Genomic DNA, 21,213 nt, shown 5'->3' on the forward strand with positions numbered 1-21,213 from the left:
ATAGAATTCCTTGGAATCGGAGAAATGTTGGCCTTAGATAATTAAGGAAAAAAGCTTAACTCTGAAGTTGTAAGGTTGAAGTGTTAGAACAATACAGTATTTAAAGAATCTGAGAAATTTGCATAAAACCATCTACTTTTAATAAAATAATTGTCCAATAGATATCAGAATCTTTCCACTTGGTGCTCTTTTTTTAAAGAATGGAATGTGAAGATTATGTTTATGTTATAATTCGTATTTTTAAAAAAACTTTTTAATTCTACATAAACATTTAACAACATATATAGTATATGTTTCTAAGATTAAATTTTTTTAAATTAGGTGTAACACTCTTTTGGCCTAGAATCGTTCAGTATTTCTGTTTTATCCTTCTGACCTACCTGCATATGAACCTACTGGATTGTAGTTTTACTATATTTCTAGGTATTTGATCTTTCAAGGGACACAGAGAAAAATAACTTGAAGGAGGAGAAAGGAAAATTTGGTGTGATGGGAACTAGGTCTTTTAGCCATATTTTATGAGATGAAGTTGGACAATTTTTGAAAGGTTTTTGTTACTAATTCTTCTGCTATAACTTTTTTTTCTTCCTCCCCAGAGAACAAATAAAAAGAGTTAAAGACTCTGAAGATGTACCTATGGTCCTAGTAGGAAATAAATGTGATTTGCCTTCTAGAACAGTAGACACAAAACAGGCTCAGGACTTAGCAAGAAGTTATGGAATTCCCTTCATTGAAACATCAGCAAAAACAAGACAGGTAAGTAAAACTGTAATAAATACAAACCTCTTCTCTGCAGACTATTTCATGTGATTTTAGTCATTAATCATCATTTACTATTACATATTTTAATATTGTCATTTGGTGCCAGGAGGGCAAGAACATTAATACACATACTTGATAGCATTATTGTTATATCAGTTGATATAATTTGTCAGTTTTTTTTCTATTATACTAAAATAGGAAATGAAACAATATTTATTTGGTAAATGTTCTCTTAAGGATGTGGGAGGCAGCCCTTTTTACTCCAGTGCCTGTGGTATTATTTTTGGCTTTGGTTTCTTTCTACACTGAACTTTTTTCTTCAACTCAGCACATCTTATATTCAAGATTCAAGAAATGTGGGAATTTTCTTTTTTTTTACTGTTATATTTATAAAGTCAAAGAACAAGGAAACAAATTTTGAGTTTCCTATTTTAGAAGTGCTTTTAAGAGTATTATGTCGTATGTTTTCTAGACTGAATTTTGTTGTATTTGAAGAATTTTACTCTGGTAGAATTTTTGTAAGGATTTATTTATTTTTGAAGAAAGTTTTATTAAAGCAAGAGAATATTTAAAAATTTTTCATTTACTGTGTTGTTCTGATAAAAAATATTGCCAGCTTGGTCCTGAATTTTTCAAAAACTATCTTTATGTTAAAAGTAGCTTTTTCTCTAGGTAAAATAAAATAATTGGTATTATTTAACCTATTTGTATGAAATAAGAGTTTAACATATAGAAAAAAATCCTAGAAAGGAATATGTAAGGTTATGATGGGATACTAATATGTTCCACACAATATGGAACCTTTTATGGGGCCTTGCCATATGTGCAACTATGAGCCCAGAAAACCAGTTTCATGGAATTTAACTTCATAATGCTAGAAGCTGAAAACTGATGAACATCTTATTACATGGTTTAACTGACAAAAACACACTCTAGACCTTTCACTAAATTTTATAAAGGGGGAAATACTTTAAAGTAAACCATCATTCAGCTAGTATGTATGTCTGTTTCCCTAGTGGAAGATCACATGTACCACTTTCTAGTTGTGCAAATTTGATACACAGTGGAAAAAAAAAAAGAATTCTATTTTAAGTTTTCATTTTGGGATTAAAAGCTGAATTTCTGGGGTGTTTGATCATAGTATAGAAATCTCATTCTAAAATCTGATTTATAAGTTAAAGAAATATTTGGTATATACATTATTTCACTTTACTTTGGAGGAATTAAAATTTCATTCATATCATTCCCAGGTCCCAAAGACTGGGTAAAGGTTTGGTTTTCGTCTTCTTTGTACTGGTCTTCTCTGACTTTGATTTCCCTTAGGAGGTACTCAGAAAACATGATTATAGTGTTACAACTTTTTCTCCCATTTGCGTATGAAAAATTTTCAGATATATAATTGAAGGAATTTTATTGAAAACATTTACAAACCTACTATCTAGAATATACCATAAATATTTTATTAACTTGCATTATTTGCAACTTTTAAAAGATACCTTTTAGACTAGCGAACATGTTAGTTTACATTTTCTAAAGAAAAGAAAAAAAATCTAAGGGACTTGGCCTAATGTTGTAAAGGGCTGCAAATAAAGCAGTGCTTCTCATACTTCAATACGCATATGAATCAACTGGGCTTCCTACTCAGATCCAGATTCTAATTCTGAATTAGAATTAGGGTCTAGGTTGAACCTGTGATTCTGCATTTTTAGCAAGCTCTCAGGTGTTGCTCACTTTGGTACGTGGGCTACATTTGCAATAGAAAGGCAATAAAGGGCAGTAAAAGGAAGTCTTGTTATTCCTACAGTGTTGCCCTCCCCTTCTCATTCTGTAAGAGCCTAAGGAGCTGTATCTTCTTTCCTAGTTGTATGGTTACTACCTCAGAAGTATTGCTTATTCTTAGTGTTTGATGTTAGTGCTTTAACATACCCCAGCATCATAACTAATCAGAAGAATACCTGGTTTCCTTTTAAAATAGATGTTTAGGTTTTATACTGGTTTTGTGGGGGGGTGGGGGGGATAGGGAACGGGATATAGTATGTGTGATACCAGTGGATTAACTTAAATTTGCTTTGTAGACATTTTTTATGGATTGTTAAAATATAAGGAATACTTGTACTTTATTTCTTAACCTTCTGTCACTCAGCTTTTCTTGTATTTAAATCCTGTTTCATTGATACTGTTATGTAATTTATGTTGCTAGATTATAATCAGATATTTAGTTTCTGATCTTTGATTTTTTTCTCTTTATTACATGGACTTGTTGATTTGTCTTTCAAAAGTTTATTCATCTTTCTCTGTTGAAATTAACTTGATATTTGCATGCTTTTGGAAGACTTTAAAGAGCTATTCCAAGTAACTGAGAAAATGATATATGTAAATTTCCATAAATTTTACATCCCCAGATTTTGTGAAAATTTGAAGCCCTATTTTCTGCAGTGTTTTATTGTGCATCTGCTATTTATTATTCAAACAAAATAAATATGCTTATCCTTGTTGCATTTAATCAGCAGCTACTTGCTTCACGCCCTAAGTTTTGGTCTTGAGCATGAACTTAAAATACAAACAACAGAAAGTTATATTCAAGTCAGCAGGAACAGGACATTCATTTAGAACTTTTGGTAGATATAAGTCAGGGGCTGGCTGACTTTTTCTGCGAAAGGCCAGATGGTAAATAATTTAGGCTTTGTGAGCCACAGGTGGTATCTGTTGCATTTTTTTTCTTACAAACTTTTAAAAATGCGGAAACCATGCTAAGCTTGTGGCCAGTACAGAAGTACAGGCGGTGGCTGCACTGGGCTTGCAGGTTACAGTGTGCTGGTCATTGACCGTCTGGGGAGCTGTGTTCTTTGACTAGACGTGGGAAGTTAGGTCAGACTTAAATTTTACAGGTGAACATTAGTAATTTTAAAGTAAAACATGTATTCTGTGAAAGAGAAATAGTTTTGCTATGGCTTTTTTAAGGTAAGGGTTGCAGACTATATATTTTACCAACTTAATTAGTTTCTTATTTTAAAAAGCCCATTATATGGCTAGAATATGATAAATTCTATTTTTTAACCATCATTTTAGTCCACATCCAAAAGGCCACTGGTTTTTACTTTCTGCCAGTATGCTGTATGTGGCCCCTATGTTCCTAGTGTATAAAGACTGCTACCTGGTTCACGTTTATCTGGGCAGTTACGAGGTGACATTTTCCTGGCCTCTTTGGACAGTGCATGGCAGTGTTGGCAAAGGCTCTTGAGACCAAAACACTGACACCATGGTAATGAGCTGTGTGTTTTCCAGTCTGCTAAAATCAAAAGTGGGGAGCATTCAGTAAAGTGGATGACAAAAGCAGAATTCTCTGAGTATCTGCCACTCGCGATTCAGCTTTTTGCTCTCTGGACATCTCAATTTGAGCATAAGATGAAAACTTGTTTTATGAACTTAAAAATATTGAGTGATTAATTTTCTGTTTTTTGCTGTTAATTTCTAGATACTTAAAATTAATTGTTAGAAGACCTCCATTAAAGAAAGCTCATAAGCAAATAGTTTTCACAGAGCAAACTTAACAAAAACACTTCCTTATATGCCATATTTCTTTGTTTAATAGTAGTTGGGTTTGTGTACATAAGATCAGTATTTTGAGCCTCAGCTTTTCACGAGTTAAAAGTAGGTAAAACAGTTACTGAGCAGCTGCTGGGCACCCACTTTATAGCCTCCCAAATAATGATATTGTTGCATTTCAGTGGCTCCTGAGATGGGTTATCATTGGGCAAGGTTTCTTTCCCGTTCAGCAGAGTGAAGTTGCTTTTTAGAATACATCTTGTTCCCCCCATTCCTCTCCCTCAAGAAGGCTAGTATTCTTTCATCTGTCTACAGTTTGGGTATTTGAAGTGTTATTTATTTCCTTGAAAGAGTTTTTGCAGATAATGAGCCATTCAACTGGAACAAACGCTTGTTTAAAATTAAATGGCTTAGTGAAAGTGTTATAGGCACCAGGTATAGAATGGTGTTATTCGTTTGTTCTTTCTCCTGTACTGGGAATGCTCTATTTCTATAGTCTCACGGTATGTTTTCAGATCATAGCTGAGCTGAAAATATTGTCAAATCTCTTGATTTAAAAAAATTCACATTATATGAAAAAAGGCGCTTTTGTTCCTACATGTACTTTTGTTTCAATTGTAATTCTTAAAGTTTTGATAATATTAACATTTGAAAATGAGTATACTTGGCAACAAGCCATGTTCTCAAGAATAAATCATTACATGGCAGTTAAGACCTTAGGAACTACTCATAGTGGGTATTAAACATCTGTTTTGGCTGCACTTAATCTTCTAAAATTACCTACAAATTTTGGAATATAAAACCAGTGTTCTGTGCCACTGGTTTAAGATACACAACAAGGATCAATAACGTTCTCTTGATGTCAGTATGACTTTAAAGCATATTATCAGGAAATAAGTAATTAAAGTCTGAGGAAATATGGTAAATAAATGATTCTTTAAAATCTAATTTAAATGTCTTATTAGTAAAAATGAGAAATGATAAAAGTCACTCTGGAATAACTGTTTCTCAGTGTTGTTAATTATCTTAACCTCTGAGGTCCTCATACTGAATTCTTGGTGGCGGGTAGTAATCATTTCTTTTTAATTACTGGCTTCCAATTCTCTCTGCATTGCTGGAAACAAAAATCATATATTCTGGCATTGGTGATGGGGATGTGCACACTTAAAAAGTAGACACTTTCAAACTAATTTTAGAAATAAGTTACCATCAAAATTTGCTTCTGCTAAATTAGTAGAGGACCAAACCCCTATTTTACCCCATCATAGTGTGTTTCAGTACTTTTACATTGACTTTGTGACTTTTTTAAAAACACAAATAAAAGTTTATATTACTGAAAAATATGAGCTTTACCTGGTTTTTATATATATATATATATATTTTAATTTCTTACATTGATTTTCAAATTGAAGAGAATCATTTGTGAAAATATCTTAAATACATGCTCATGCTTTACGTTTTACATGCTTTACTAGAGCTATTTTAACACTTTAAATTATTTCTCTAATTTAATCATGAGGATTTCTGATACATAATTTTTAAGGACTTAAGAGTAAAACAAACCCTCTCCTTGACAATTAATGATAAATATAAAATATTAAAAATTTTGGACACAGGTACAAATGGCTATCTAATTTAAAGTACCAACATATTTAATGATTTCAGAAAATAATTGGAAATTTTAATTTTGAAGTTGGCTTAGCTAGCAAGTTGATTAAATTGATTCCATTAAAAATAGGATATAAAAATTTCCTTGGGCTATCATGCGTTTTGTATTGGATAGCTAAATTAAAAAAAAATCATGAAATGGTATAAGTAACCTGAGCGGTACATTATAATATATAATCAACATATTATTTAAATCCCTACTTCTTAACTGAAATTTTTATGAATTTTAAATTAAAATTTTACTTTAAAGGTAAATTACTGAGTCCCACTGAAGCAGTTCTTAATATATTCTTGAGATTTATAAAAATTAATATACCCTGAAGAATTGAGGTCCCCTTTTTTTCTTAACTGTTGCAGGCAGTGGATGTGCAATGACTTCAGCATGCAAAAATTAAGCCTTAGCTGTTGGTTTACTTAAGTTAATACTTAAATGGCTGATTCTCTGTGCCTAATTGAATTTAAAATTACAAACCATACTTTTGATACATACTAGTTTTTTAGGTACTGGGTCCATTTTATCACGTTTGGTTCATAGAAAGACTGCTGTTACCAATCCCAGAGAGCTAAAATGTGCCAGTCCCCGTTGTGAATCATTCATTCTTAAAATTAAAGGAACAGTTTAAGGTCAAAATTAAATGCGTAATAAAATATACCACTGACATCTTTTCCTAAACACGTCTTTCTTTTCAAAGAATGAGCACACATATTTAAGTTAGTCTGTACAACATGTAGATGAATATTTGTGTGCATTTCTCTTTTAGATGCAGGCTTCTAATTTGGTGCTGATGTTTCTCTGGGCAAACCAGCAGTACAGTTATCGGAACATTTTGTCCTCTCAGCTACCACCTAATTCTCTAGACTGGAGAGGACAATAAAACCTTGACTGAGCCCCAGACAGCCATATATGATTGTGTTTGTTGTCATAGATTTCTTTCCATCACCTTGGGCAGGAAAAGCCCCCTCTGCCCCTTCAGAGTATTTAAATTGGAATAGAACGTATGACCAGTATAGTTGAATATTGTTTTAAAAATTAATTTTTAAGACATTTCAAGATATTTTCATTTTCTGGTAAACGGTCCTCATTCAGCATTTTTATTTAAATAATGTAGTTCTCCATCCATAAAGTCCCAGTCCCAGTCTCAGTTGTGGGCCCTGGAAACTGACTGAACAGTGTTGTGATTGAAGATAGGACTTGATTCCAGTCTCTTGACCCAGCTATATTTTGAGGTATTTTGTGCGTGTGTGTTTAAACAAAGGTTAAATATCCCTTTTGCACCATTTTTCTCCTCATTCCTCACTCAGAGCAGGGGGGGGAATCAGTGCTACATAAGTCACTTGTTTTCCCAAAATCAAAGAACTACTTTAAGTCTAACTTCAGTTTAGGCTTTGATTAATTCCAGAACTAGCAAACTAAAATGACTGCACTAAGTTGATACATAGGTTCCTAATTTAAGTTTTTTTTTTTTAATTCTAATCACATTACAAAATAAAACTGACTTTAAAGAACAAACCAGGATTTAAGCCCATATTTTAAAATTGAATCCCCAGTTTCATTCAAACAATCTGATGTCTGTTTAAAAACAAATTCTCAAGTAAAGCTCATAATTTCAAACTTCTTGCACATGGCTGTCCCAATAAATTATTTTTACCAATGAAACAGACTTTAAAGAAAGTTGTGTTTTACAATGCAGAGAGTGGAGGATGCTTTCTATACATTGGTGAGAGAGATCCGACAATACAGATTGAAAAAAATCTGCAAAGAAGAAAAGACTCCTGGCTGTGTGAAAATTAAAAAATGCATTGTAATGTAATCTGGTAAGTTCAGCATATTAATTTTGGCAGAAAGCAGGTTTTTTCAAAGGTGACAAAGTAGTAACCACCTTAGAACTTACCTAGGTGTGGATTCTAATGTGAAGTATTAAAAAGTAAGAAACTTGTAGTTTGTTTCCCTGGTTAACACATTTATTTTTAATCTAATGGGAATTAATAATAATTGAGGCGTTTCTGATGACCATAGACCATTAGATGACCATTGTCACAGGGTCTAGAGAGAAGAAATGTGAGGAGCCGTACAGAGGGGTCAGGTGAATGGCCCAGAAGGCGGGAAAGGGCCACTCTGACGGTGTGTTTTTCTTTTGGACATTCCACAAGCAAACTCCTGTTCTGTCTGTGCTTTCTGACTCAGTGGCATCGTCACTTTTTTACCCAAGTGAGAAACGTGGCAGTCTTGGGATGATTACTAAACCCCTCTTTTTCACCCCCATCTGGAGGCAACTACAAATCCTGTTAAGATGTTACATTCTAACTTTAGTTACATCATTGGTTCAGGCCCCTATGAGGTCTTGCTGGCACTGTTGTAACCTCTTACTTGGTTTACCTTTTGCTGCCTTCATTCACAGTGTAACCAGAGAGAGATACTTAAAAGAAACGTCATTTTCTTATCTTTAAATCTAATCACCTGTTACTATAGAGCAAAGTCTCAAGTTTCATAGCGTATATATTGCTCCTAACACCTTCCTCCCTCTTCAGCCTTTGGCCTTTTCTCTAAAAACTCCTTGCCTGAAATGTTTTTGTCCTTATGTAAATCAGTACCTCGTTATTTCTTACCTTCCCTTGAGTCTCGGCTGTTGCTCTTGTTTGGAAAGCCAGTGTTCTTAGCTCCTAGCCTTCCTGATACACTTCCATGATTGTCTAATCTCTTGTTCTCTAAGAATCTTTCTTTCAGCCCCATAGACTGGGCATAAAGCTCTGCCTGTGTGTTCCCAGTATACTGCTGGTAACTGCTCCATGCTCGCCATGTTAAACTGAAATAACCCCTTTTATATTTGAGTCCTGTACGGTAAGAATCTTAGCCAGAATCATATATTTTTAATCTTTGCATGTCCATGGCCTAATGAGATTCCTGGCACACAGTAGCTGCCTAGTTGGATTTACTGAGTGAAATTTCTCAATTTCCATTGTTAAACCAACCCATATTAAATTTGGTCTTGCTCAGAAAATATTTCACTGAATTGATGCCGTAAAGTACATGCCAAAGCTTAAGATTTTGATGCATATTATTTGTAACATGTAATGTTCTGTGAGAACATGAAATAAAATTATAGAACATCATTTATTGTACTGATTAAACTAAAGGTTGGTATTCTTTATGATATGAGTTTAAATTTTGAAGTAATATATTTTCCCCAAATATAAAATAAACATCTGAATAATAGCCTAAGTTCCAAAAGATACTATGTGGTATACTGATGAACTAAACTCAGAAGAAACAAAGCGTGACTGGCATGAATTTTTATTGAGATTTGTGAATGCTTAATATTTTTTGAGTATCACTGTGTAAAGCAATATTTTAATTTAAAAGTTGTGGTGAAACAACACCATGATGTAGTCTGAAAAGTAAAACATTTAAAAATAATAGTAGGCGTGACCAGATTTAGGTGATAGTTTTTTTAAATTCTCTCCTCTTATTGTCTTATTATTAGATGATTTTAAAAGTAGAACTATTTAGAATAAGCTTTATGATTTAGTTTTTATTTAAAGCAAAGGTGAAAGCATATACTTTTCTAACATTTCTGATTTGTGCAGACTACGTTGTCAGTGACTGTGGTCTGAATGTCAGATTGTTGGGCATGATGAACCGAGTCCTTAATTTTTTCAGTGGATATGGATAGCATCTACATAAAGAAAAAAGTTCTTGGGTAATACTTAAAATTTTAAACAAAATATTTTTACAGAATTAATTTGAGAAAGGTAAATATGTACAAATTAGTTTCTCTTCATCCCAAAATGATGAGTTTAAACAAAATAATTGTCTTTTATGTGTGTTGTGAAATGATTAATTCCCACATGAAAAAAGGCATTCAATGCCCTATTTTAACATTTCCCTAATCATTGAAGTCATTAATTTTAGTGAGATTATATAAGAAGGAAAGTTCAGTGCAATATGAATGTAAAGTATTTGTCAGAATCTTAGAAGGTAACATTATCAGATTCTGCCCTCATTGTCTCCTAAATACTTATATATTGTCTTCACCTTAGGCTGTGTCTTCTCTATACCCGTCTCATGGTTCTTCATTTTATCTGCTTCCCCATTTTGGTACCATTGACATTTTTCTTCATTATAAAAGGAGTTGAAATGGGGTAGACTACATAAGGATGTGTGATCAAAGGGAATTTGTGAGGGTAGGAAACTGGAGGAGATCCTCCTTTATGATTCCATGTCATTCTAAGAGTTTATAATTATAAATTAGGCGTTGGTGAGCTATCAAATAATTACTCTTTATTATATCATTGGAAGTTTTTTGCTCTTTATATGTGTTGAGGGTTAGCATGAAGGTTTATATAAAGCCTTGACTGTATTGCTGATAAGCTGTCTGACCACTTTTCCCCTCTCCTTTGAGTGAAACAGAAGCATATGTTACATCAGTAGTGATACCAGAACATGAGTGAGTGCAGTCTGGGGGCTTCGTTGGGGACTTTTATTCACTGGTATTTAAACCAATAATGCTGGTGGCTCTCCTACCACTATTTCAATGTGAGCAAGCCTCTCATTCCCATTCTGTGTTTAATTCTTTAAAAATATTGGTAATACTTTTCTAAATTTTAGATCTATTGTGAAAATTAGTTAAATGTAACTTGAATGAAAATGCCCTGAACTAATTTTGTTATTATTTTGAAATATTAATTGTAGAAGATCTTAGTAATGCAGTAAAGGAGAAATGATATATCACTGTTAAATCTTCAAATTTTAAATTATTTTCAAGATAATATATAACTTAATGAATGTGTTTATATTAATATTCAACAGAGGTGGTTTAAATGAGTAAAAACCCAGTTTTCATTGCTCTTAAAGTGGCTTGATTTATACAGCTTCATTTGGTGCGTGTTTGTTCGTAAGACTCCCTCTAGTGCTAGGTTTGAAAACATTATTAGGTTAACAGGCTTTTTTTTTTTTTTTTTTTTTTTTTGATACTACTCAGTTGAAAGATTTTAAAATATATACAGGATCAAATTTTTCTTTAATTTTTTTATTTTTCTTCTATATTTAATTTGCTTTTTAACAGTGGTATGACAAGAATTGACTTACGTATGGATCTTACAGACCAGTATTGCAGGGTTAAAATCTGCTGTCCTGCTGCCACTTTCAGAGTGCCGTTTCTCATGTTGGGTATGAATGATTAGGTTGAAAATTATTCTGACTTGAAATCACTTTTAGCCATTGTTGACTTAGATAACTTGCTTTGACCACAAATAGATGTAGGCCAAAATGACCAAATGGAAATTTCTTCAAAGATACAGCATTTGACTTTACATGGCAAACTTTTGAATACTTAATATACTAAATAAACAGAAACTTAAAAAAAAAATTTTTAAGATTGCCTCCAATTTGGCAGAGGACACCACCGTTAAAATGATGTAGCTCCTCTTCCCACAAAGAGAGGTATCACATTTTTCAAGGTAGTGTGTTTTGTGTTGTGGTCACTGGGAATTTCTCATATCAAAAGTATATGAATTGAAACTAATGCCTTAACATATATTATTTGAAAACTGAAAGCATATTATTGTTTACTTGGTAATTATTTAAATTTAATAGATTTAAATAAGTATGGAACCAAAGCTCAAACATTACAGTATTTATGAAAACAGTACATAGTTGCGTGGGCTTATATCAAATGTCTAGAAACTCAGGGAGAATGGAGTATAAATACATATTCACACAAATACATACATATTTTGGCCACTATGGAAAAAATTAGTAGCAAATTAAGTTCTGGGAAAAAGTCATGTGTTAACCATGTATAAGATTCTGTGCCATTGACTTTAGTGAAAATCAGTGTTCCTATTTATATAAGCCAAATATCCATGAAGACATTTAAGAATATATTCAGTCGCCTAAAGAGAAATGTTAAGTATCCTTTCTCAATATTAATGTTTCCATTAGTAACATATCCTTCTGTTACCTGTACACCCCAAGCCATCCTGTATATTCACATTTTAATACTTGTTATTTGTTTCAGGGTGTTGACGATGCCTTCTATACATTAGTTCGAGAAATTCGAAAACATAAAGAAAAGATGAGCAAAGACGGTAAAAAGAAGAAAAAGAAGTCAAAGACAAAGTGTATAATTATGTAAATACAATTTGTACTTTTTTCTTAAGGCATACTTAAGTAAAAGTGGTAATTTTGTACATTACACTAAATTATTAGCATTTGTTTTAGCATTACCTAATTTTCTTTCTGCTCCATCCATACTGTTAGCTTTTATCTTGAATGCTTATTTTAAAATGACAGTGGAAACTTTTTTCCTCTAAGTGCCAGTATTCCCTGAGTTTTGGTTTTTGAACTAGCAATGCCTGTGAAAAAGAAACTGAACACCTGAGATTTGTCTTGGGGTTTTTGGTGCATGCAATTGATTACTTCCTATTTTTCTTACCAATTGTGAACTTTGGTGTGAAACAAATTAATGAAGCTTTCAAATCATCCCTATTCTATGTTTTATCTAGTCACAGATATGAATTAATTACTAATTATAACTTCAGTTGAGATTTCATGATTGGTTTTACTGAAACATTGAGGGAACACAAATTTAGGGGCTTCCTGTAGATTCATCTTGTTGGCATCGTGTCCTACGGTTTCAGTTACCCTTAATGAATGTAAAGTTATCTTGTTCACAAAGGTTTTCTCCTTCTTTCCACTGCTACTTGTCATGGTCACATTCCCCAAAATACTATATTTTTTCTATAAAAAGGGAAAAAATGGAAAAAAAAATACAAGGCAATGGAAAATATTAAAAGGCCATTTACTCTCCACCTTAGATAAATTCCTATAATACTCTGAATAGCTTTCCCTGTTAAGGCAGACCCAGTATGTAATGAGGATTATAACAACCATTTGGGGGCTATATTTACATGCTACTCAATTTTTGTAATTGAAAAAATTTTAATGTGTAAAAAATTCTCATAGGAATTAAACATAGTCTCCCCGTGTCAGAGTGCTCTTTCTTAGCATAACTTTTAAGTCTTTTCTTGAACTTCAGTCTTTGAAAATGGTTTTAACTCTGGTAGTGATGTTAAAGATTATTTGGGCCACTTAGCTTAGTAGGTGTTAAAGAGACCGAGGTTGCAAGGCCAGGCCTTGGGTGAACCTTTGAGCTTCACAGAGTTTCACAGGATGGACTGCATCCCTGTGGTCTTCCAGTGTGGGTCAAAAGTGGGAGCCAGGAGAGAGCTTGGATAGCTCAGCAAGGTACATTCTCGTGTGGTAGTCCTACTCAGGAACATCACTTTTATTTAAAAAAAAAACCAAAAAACAAAAAAACCCAAAACAAGACAAACCATTATTTTAAATGAGACTTTAGGGTGGGGTGACAAGATTTTAATTTTTTTAAACAATGAAATGTTTAAAAAGTTTCAAAATCTTGAGTATTGGCTCTGGTTCTCTTAACACCGGCTAAAGTAACATTACATAAACACTTCACAAGTTTGGTCCATATTTAAGAATATCTAATACTTATAAAATAGATAAATTAATGTTAACAAAATGATTCTTTCAGTGCATTTAAAATGTTAACTTATTGTAAAATATTTGAAGTGAGATGGTGTATCGAGGTGAAAATATCACTGGACAAGGAGAAAGGTGACTTGGATTCCAGTTAGGTGTCTTTCCCAACAGTGATCTGATGGGCAGATCACTTACTGTCTGTTTCTTCATGTTAAAAGAAGTCATCTCCGAGGCTGTATCTAGCATTACAACTATGTGATTTACATTCAGTTTACATAAGGGTGTACCTGTTTGTCAGTCTCAGCACGGTCTGTAACTTTTTACCTGTGTTATCATCTTCAGTACCAGTCTTAGGCAAAATTGTGCAAGAGGTGAAGCTTATTTTTGAATATCCATTCTCCAGTTTCAGGACTTCTCCCATATTAGTGTTGTCTTGCCTGCCTACCCTTCCACATGCCCCATGACTTGATGCTTTTTCTAGTTCTAAGTCCCCTAACTTCAAGATTTATTGCTGCTTTGGGTGTCTTCATGAAGGCTTCCCATCAAGTCATATCAGAATGCCCTGTATCTTATTTCCACAGGCTCAACATAATCTGACAGATACCACAGCGGAATTTGACCTAATCGCTAATTTTCAGATGGTGGCTGTAGCAATTGAATCTTGATCCTTTGAACATCATCTCTTTGCTGCCTGGCCCATTAGTGACTAAGTAGGCATTTTCATACTTGCTTGGAGTAGACAGAACCCTATCCAGTGGAAGGAGAATTTAATAAAGGTAGTGCTCAAAGAATTCCTTACACCATCTGCAACTAGGACTAGCCCTGGTAATAGTGATACATTCCATTGTTTTAAAAACTAAAATCTTACAATGAATCAAAGATACTTTAAAATTTAATTCATACAGCTTACTTTTTAGCAGAACTCATTTATTCAGCAAATATTTGCGTGCCTACTAGATGCCAGGCTCTGCACAAGGCACTGGGGATATTACAGTGTCTCCACACAAGGGACATAATCCTTCAGTAGTGCTTATATTCTAGAGGGGTCTCTTGGTGAGGCCCTTGGCACATGACCCAAGAGAACATAATGCATATTGTAGTTCTGCAAAGAAAGGATTGGTCTCAAAGGTTTCTTTCAGTTCTGAAATAACTGTTTTGCTCTGATTCCAAACTTTAATCAAGCAACTTTTTAAAATTAAGTCAATCAGTTTACTTTATTGTTTTGAAGGAGTAAATTTGATTATATTGTTTATTTTGCATAAGTATGTGATTCTATTGGGGCAGTTATAGAACAAATTAAGTTGTATGTCAGATAGTATTAAAATTCCCATGTGTGTAATATTCTAGTTGGTTTCTTTGTCTAAGTAATTAAAACAGACTTTAAAAATTAAATATTGAATTCTAAACTAGTGGTGTGTATCTGGGTGCAAATAAACAGATGCCTGAACTAATTCACAGAAAAGGAAACTAATGTGTATAAATCAGCGTGATTTCTGAAATACTACACTAAACTACAGGTTAATGGATCATTATCTAGGTAGGGTGTGAAGACCTAATATAGTACCTCCTCTTGTTTCTACACAAGAGAAAGAAATGGCCATATTTCAGGAATTGTAGTGCATAGCTGAGGGGATTTTTAGGACTCTTGAATTTTTGATGTAGCTGGGCAATTTTTTTTTATGGCAGTGGTAATTATTCTTTATTATGTGAATTTTGAATGGTCTAACAAAAGGTTTGTTTTTGTAGAGATTTTAAAAGGGGAGAGAGAATCCTAGAAATAACGTTACCTAATTATTACAGCCTTAAAGATAAAAATCCTTGTTGAAGTTGGAAAAAAAATTGCTAAATTACATAGTTTTAGACATTAACATGTTTGTGGAAAAATGTAGCAGAAGTGTGTAGTATAATTTGAGTGAATATTCCCAATTAGGAATTCTAGGCTCTATTTTAACTGAGTCACACTGCATATACGAATTAGAACCTAACTTTGTAGGTTATCAGAATCTTTGCCACCATTGCACAATTTTGTCCTAAAATATATAGAACCTTTGTGAGGCATGTTAAGTTGCAGTTTGCACAAGTTCATCTCATTTGTATTCCAGTGTTTTTCTTTTTTTTCTTCTAACCATGTTTTTCTAAACAATATATACACATTTAGGTTTTTTGGTAGGCAATAAAAACTGTCATTTCCATTTGTCAAACAGAAAAAATTTCTTGATTATGTATTAAATGATTTTTAACTACCCATTAGTTACTTTAAGCTGAATAACTTTGGTGTTAATATTGGGTAGCATGAAATCTACAGAGAAACTGAACAGCATACAACTGATAGCTGTAAATTCCTTCATAAAATGAAATTTCTTTCTTTCTAAAGATATATTCACATGAGTTCTTGAAGAATAGTCATAACTAGACTAATACTTGTTTTAGTTTAATAGTTTTAAGTGCCTGTTTGGGATAATAGGCAATTTTAGATGACTTTAGGGAAAACAGAGTTATTACCTGCAGAAATGTCAATTACAGAAGGTCCCCTTCTCTATAGAGCTCAAATGGGTTATGTAATGTTTTATCCACAAGTTTCCAATTCCACTGTCTTGTGTTTTCATGTTGAAAATACTTTTGCATTTTTCCTTTGAGTGCCAATTTCTTACTAGTACTATTTCTTAATGTAACATGTTTACCTGGAATGTATTTTAACTATTTTTGTATAGTGTAAACTGAAACATGCACATTTTGTACATTGTGCTTTTCTTCGTGGGACATCTGCAGTGTGATCCAGTTGTTTTCCATCGTTTGGTTGCGCTGACCTAGGAATGTTGGTCATATCAAACATTAAATTTAAAAATGACCACTCTTTTAATTAAAATTAACTTTTAAATGTTTATAGGAGTATGTGCTGTGAAGTGATCTGAAATTTGTAATATTTTTGTCATGAACTGTACTGCTCCTAATTATTGTAATGTAATAAAAATAGTTATGGTGACTATGATAGTGTGTATTTCTTGATGGAAATTTGAAACATTTGCCCTGCAGTTGACACGGGACAGTTTATAAGCCACAGACGCTACGGTGTATTAGTAAATCTTTTTTGCAACTCGTAAGTTAGATATATTTTTTGTATGTGAAAGGTGCTGTGAACATTATGCAAAGGCTTGAAATCTTGTTAGGTTTAGGCCCTTTGCCACGTTAACTCATGTAGATGTGGATGCAAAAGAAAGAAATCTGCCTTTATGACAAAAAGAACAGTATAACATTATTTATTTTTATTAAAGAAGGTAATTGATACACCTTGTTTTAGGGCCCAGAGGGAGCCAGTAGCAAAATTAATAATGGAAATAATTAAATAGGTATATATGTAATGCCAACTGCTGGCAGGCTATTTTGAGTCCAGAAGTGATCTTAACTCTCTATACATATTATTTTAACTGCACCGAAATCATTACCAGATGCTATTTCTTTTCCAGTGAACCTTGAATACGTGCTATTAATGTACCAAATGGGGTTCAGAATGAGGAACTCCCTCAAAAGTTGAGAGGAATAAATTTGTGAGAAATCATTTTGCTTTACTTAAATGTGCATTAAATGGCATTCTCTTTTCAGTAAAATGAAGGGGTAAGAATAACTGGCAAAATTTTATTAACTAAAAATTAAGTACATTGTATTGTCATTCAAAATTGGATACTCATCAATTTTTAACTGGTAGTCGGCTACATACGGCTAAATTGCTATTTTAGTATAAAAACTGAGCATAAAGGCTACTGATAAAGCTCTCATTATGTATAGAAGTTGAAACATATTTTAGTTCATTAAGGCAGCTCAGGTATTTGTTACACAGTGTGTATCTTGACATTTTAAGTAAGAATTATTTTTGTAGTATCTGGGATATATGAACAGCTGGCACTGGTTTTCTGTCAAATTAGAGTCATAGGGATCAGTTAGTATCTGAATAATAGCGTTGTTTCATAGCTCTGTATTTCCTAAGGAAGTATAATGCTTCTAGTTCTTTCATTACAAATTTGCCCCGTCCAATAAGTTCTCTGATCTTCTCTGGGTCCTTCACATCTTTGTTTTTAAGGAAAACATTCTTCAGACGCCTTTTAAAATAGTCTGCTCCTTTTGGATAGTCTCGTCCAAGATACAGCAGCTTAAAAAAGAAAGATTACGTATTTCTGAACAGTCTATGTCATACAACATTTATAAAATTGGCAACACAATTACTTACATTTTTATAAAGATTCAGTACTTCTCCTCTTAAAGAATTAGCCATTTTCATTTATCATGGAAAGCATCCACTTTTATATATAATATATATACCTAAAGAAAAAGAAATGTTTTTACAAATAACTGCATTGTAGTCTTAAAGAATCAAAGAAAAAAGATTCTACATATGGGGAAATGGTACCTTTTTCTTTCTCATCCAGTAAATGTTACTGAGCACTTTGACATTCCAGGCACTGAGGTGTAGCTATGAACATGTCAGGTAAGATACCTGTTCTCACAGAATTATGTCCGAATTAATGCCCGTATGCTTCCCCTATTTACTAATAATGTGAACTAATTCAAGTAACTAGCGTACAATGTAGCAGAACAACTTTTTTCTGAGTTCATTAGTATCAGCTTTCATGCAATTTTCTGTTGTTTTCCTCCAAATTGCTGTTTTTCTGCTTTTATATCACTTCTGAGCTTTCCTCTAGAAAACGTAATACTTTTCTGTCCATTCTTATAAGTGAAAGGACAGAAAAGTTTTTTAAAAGATCTGTATACATGGTTGCAGCTTAGAGACAGAGCTTCATTGAGGATGATGTGAGTCGGCCCTTTGCGGGAGAACCTCTGATGTCAGTATCTTAGGCCGATCCTTCTGGGCTGGTCAGATTCGTCAGACAAGTCTTCCAAACTTCTGAGGATTTGCTAATTCAACGTTAAGAAGTGGAAGAGGAATCAGGGTTTGCATACAACACTGTACACCCAAATTCACCTAATCTTCCAGCGTGGTTCTCACGTACTGGGTATGCCTGCAACCCACTCCAGAGACTAGTGTTTTGTCCAGAAATAAACCTCCAGTCTTCTGGGAGTGAGGGGTGCAGTCACTTAGAGGTGGTTCTCAAACAGTTTTCACGTAATCCTCGCTACCTCATTCTTCATTTCCAATTCCAGAGGCCCTGACCCCAGTAACTTTGAGAATTATGCAGTATAAATTGGCTTTTCTAGTGTGCTAGGTCACATTTGTTTTGCAGCTTCCAAGGTTTTATTGTCATCTCTTTTCATTTTTCTAATTTATATTTCTTTACTGAAAATTCAGTGGAGTTGTGGAAGGGAGTGAAATTAGATGGGTGTATTTAACCAGCTATATCAACACCTAATTTCATTTTTAAAACTTTTTGGGGTGGGGGGCTGAAAGCCATTTTTTGTGTGGTTTAATTTTACTGAAGAATGATTCTTAAAAGCCTTGTGCTTTTAAAATAATTAAGTTAAATCTACATTATAGCTTGTTTGATTCCTGGCAAAGAGCATAGCTCTGTTTAATTCACAATTTGTAATTTGTGAAAGCTTTTAGAGATGTGGCTTAAATTGTCCTTTAGCTGTTGCCCTTTCACAAATTATGCACAATAAAGGACCTGCCCAGCAAAATAAAAGTAGCTGCTGTGACTGAAGTAAATTTGTCTCATTCTTCGATATGTTAATATATATGAATTTTTAAAGTTTATATTATATTGCATGCCGACCTTCAGGCCTTTATTTTAGCCTTCAGGAAAACTAGGTTTTTCTAGGTTCACAACTGGTGAACAACTTCAATGCAGCAGGGAACTGGGCTTGCTCCTTGACCCTGCATAAAGTCGTGGAGATTACTGTTCTTTGTAAAGAGCCAAAAGAGTTAGGGACTGGGAGAAGTCCCCATCATTCTGAGATCTTGGATGGGGGCAGGCATACAGTTCACATCCATAGCTCTTTCCCAGTGACTTGTGGGCTAAGGATTTAAGCCTTAATCAACTCCACTTCTGGGTTAAGTGAGAACTGTCATTTCACTAGAGTTTTGGTGCCCAAAGCCCTGGTTAATCACTCTTCCCCATGAAGTTCAGACTTGATTCAAACAGAATGAAGCCCATTTCCCCAAAGTAGTTGAGTCTAAAAAGCTTCACACAAAAATCTATCCCCAAACACTTGCCAGCACCAAAGGGCATGTAATCCGAGAGGTGGGTGGCAAGAGACTTTGTCCCCCAACGCTGGTATACTGCTTGGTCTAGGCCTACCCGGAAGCCAGATTATACAAGAGAGCTGAAAGGAGATGGTTACATATGGCAGGGGTAGGTACTGCACCTGTCTGCAAGTAGAAAAGAGAGACGAGGAAATAGGCTTCTTAACGCAGCTTGTAAGGGGTACTAGAGGACAACCAGGCTCACTGGGATAATCTCATAGCAGCGATCCCCTAGAACACAGCCCAGCCTGTTCTCACACATCCATAGCAAATCCTCCTCCCTGGGGGGAAGCTGGAATGAGAACTTGAGCAAGTCTCTCCCCTAGAGGCCCACCATTTTAGGTAATTTGTGATTACCATAACACCTCCTTATCCCCATCAGACTTGACTGAGGTTTTGTATCATATACATTGTAGTTTGGCTGAAAAACTAACTTAAAACAAAAGCTTAGTTCCATACCAAACAGCTTCAGAACTCTATATGAAGTCGACGTTAAGATGTTTTTATTTTGCTGCCAGAGATCTGGAGATGAGATGTCATAGCTACCACACAATCTGGATTTCTGGGGAGAGAGTAAGTAACACTTTAAACTACAAAGACCAGCTCAGCCAGCAATGTTTATTTACTAATACTACATTTAGTCAACGAAATGGGAAGGCATAGCACACTATAAAACTAGATGTCAGACATGAGAAATGGTGCCAGTTATTTTAAAGCATTTCTTGACAGAGTTTAGGTCTAAACCCATGGAGAACTCAGGCTTTGGAAGGAGCTTAATTTCTTAATCACTTAATTTTTTCCAGTTTCCCTGCTGGTGTAAGTTGCTAGAGTTTCTTTATGTGGGTAGACTGACATTCTTGTGCTATCGGTTGGTACAATGAAAATGTGACCTTGACTTTGGGCACATAACTTTAGCAAGTCTTTCTGGGGCTCAGAAACCTTCACACCTGTAGGTATAATTTACCCAGGAATTGCCTCCAACCATTACCACTTCTTGTTTAGAGCTCCTAGAAAAAAAACAAAAAAACAAACGGCATACACCTTGCCCAGACAGTAAACAGAACCATGTCCAGGGAGAAGAATCCGAAGGTCAGTTTCAAAATAACCAACCCTCTGGAAGCCAACTTATTTACCTCTTTGTCTAAACCGCCAGCCGAGCCCCGCCCCCGCTGGCCTGAGCTGCTGAGGCCCAGGCCGCCGGCCCGGTATCCGTCACCTGACCCAGCTCTGTGGCCGGCGGCCCCCTTCTCGAAACCCGCACAGGCCTCGCCCCAACCACTCTAGGGAAATAGGAAGACGGACTGTCAACGTTGGAAGACGCTTACAAACCCTTTCCCACAGCCGGTGGTCCTCGCCCAGAGCAAACTTCACCGCCTCCACACCCCAGGACCCGGAAAACGGAATAAAACGCCCAGGCGCTGCACTCACGCACTTTCCGGCACGCCACAGCCGTAAAATCCTCCGGCCGCTCCGACTCCTCGGTGCGTCCGCCGCTGGGCGGGGCGGCCGTGGGCGTGGGGCAACCTATCAGGGGAAAGGGGCG

The 21,213-nt window shown here is 34.7% G+C and overlaps 2 protein-coding genes across 18 annotated transcripts in view; one reads left to right on the plus strand and one right to left on the minus strand.

Moving 5' to 3' along the window:
- Window positions 1-16,463, plus strand: part of KRAS (KRAS proto-oncogene, GTPase) — a 36,636-nt gene extending 20,173 nt beyond the window's left edge. For 2 of the 4 annotated variants that reach the window (XM_032473303.1, XM_032473302.1), the window contains exons 4-6: window positions 597-756; window positions 7,668-7,791; window positions 11,994-12,128. In XM_032473303.1, the coding sequence (XP_032329194.1) occupies window positions 597-756; window positions 7,668-7,787 (280 nt within the window). In that variant the 3' untranslated portion in view covers window positions 7,788-7,791; window positions 11,994-12,128. Of the gene's footprint in view, window positions 1-596; window positions 757-7,667; window positions 7,792-8,017; window positions 8,019-11,993 lie in introns of all 4 variants that reach the window. The other 2 variants (XM_032473305.1, XM_032473304.1) reach the window with 2 other exon arrangements.
- Window positions 16,464-16,718: 255 nt separating this feature from the next.
- On the minus strand, window positions 16,719-21,161 carry ETFRF1 (electron transfer flavoprotein regulatory factor 1). Of its 14 annotated transcripts, none has more exons than XM_032473315.1 (5): window positions 21,103-21,161; window positions 20,130-20,232; window positions 17,880-18,385; window positions 17,700-17,791; window positions 16,719-17,621 (listed from the first exon to the last, which is right to left on the minus strand). In XM_032473315.1, exons 4-5 carry the CDS (start codon window positions 17,748-17,750, stop codon window positions 17,409-17,411), a joined length of 264 nt encoding a protein of 87 aa, XP_032329206.1. In that variant the 5' UTR covers window positions 17,751-17,791; window positions 17,880-18,385; window positions 20,130-20,232; window positions 21,103-21,161; the 3' UTR covers window positions 16,719-17,408. The 14 variants fall into 14 exon arrangements, with proteins under 14 accessions (XP_032329206.1, XP_032329205.1, XP_032329200.1 ...); XM_032473314.1 differs by having other exon boundaries at window positions 21,099-21,150; XM_032473309.1 differs by having other exon boundaries at window positions 21,000-21,133.
- Between the last annotated feature and the right edge of the window lie 52 nt (window positions 21,162-21,213).

This window comes from Camelus ferus, chromosome 34 (genome assembly GCF_009834535.1).
Source record: "Camelus ferus isolate YT-003-E chromosome 34, BCGSAC_Cfer_1.0, whole genome shotgun sequence".
Taxonomy (NCBI): domain Eukaryota; kingdom Metazoa; phylum Chordata; class Mammalia; order Artiodactyla; family Camelidae; genus Camelus; species Camelus ferus.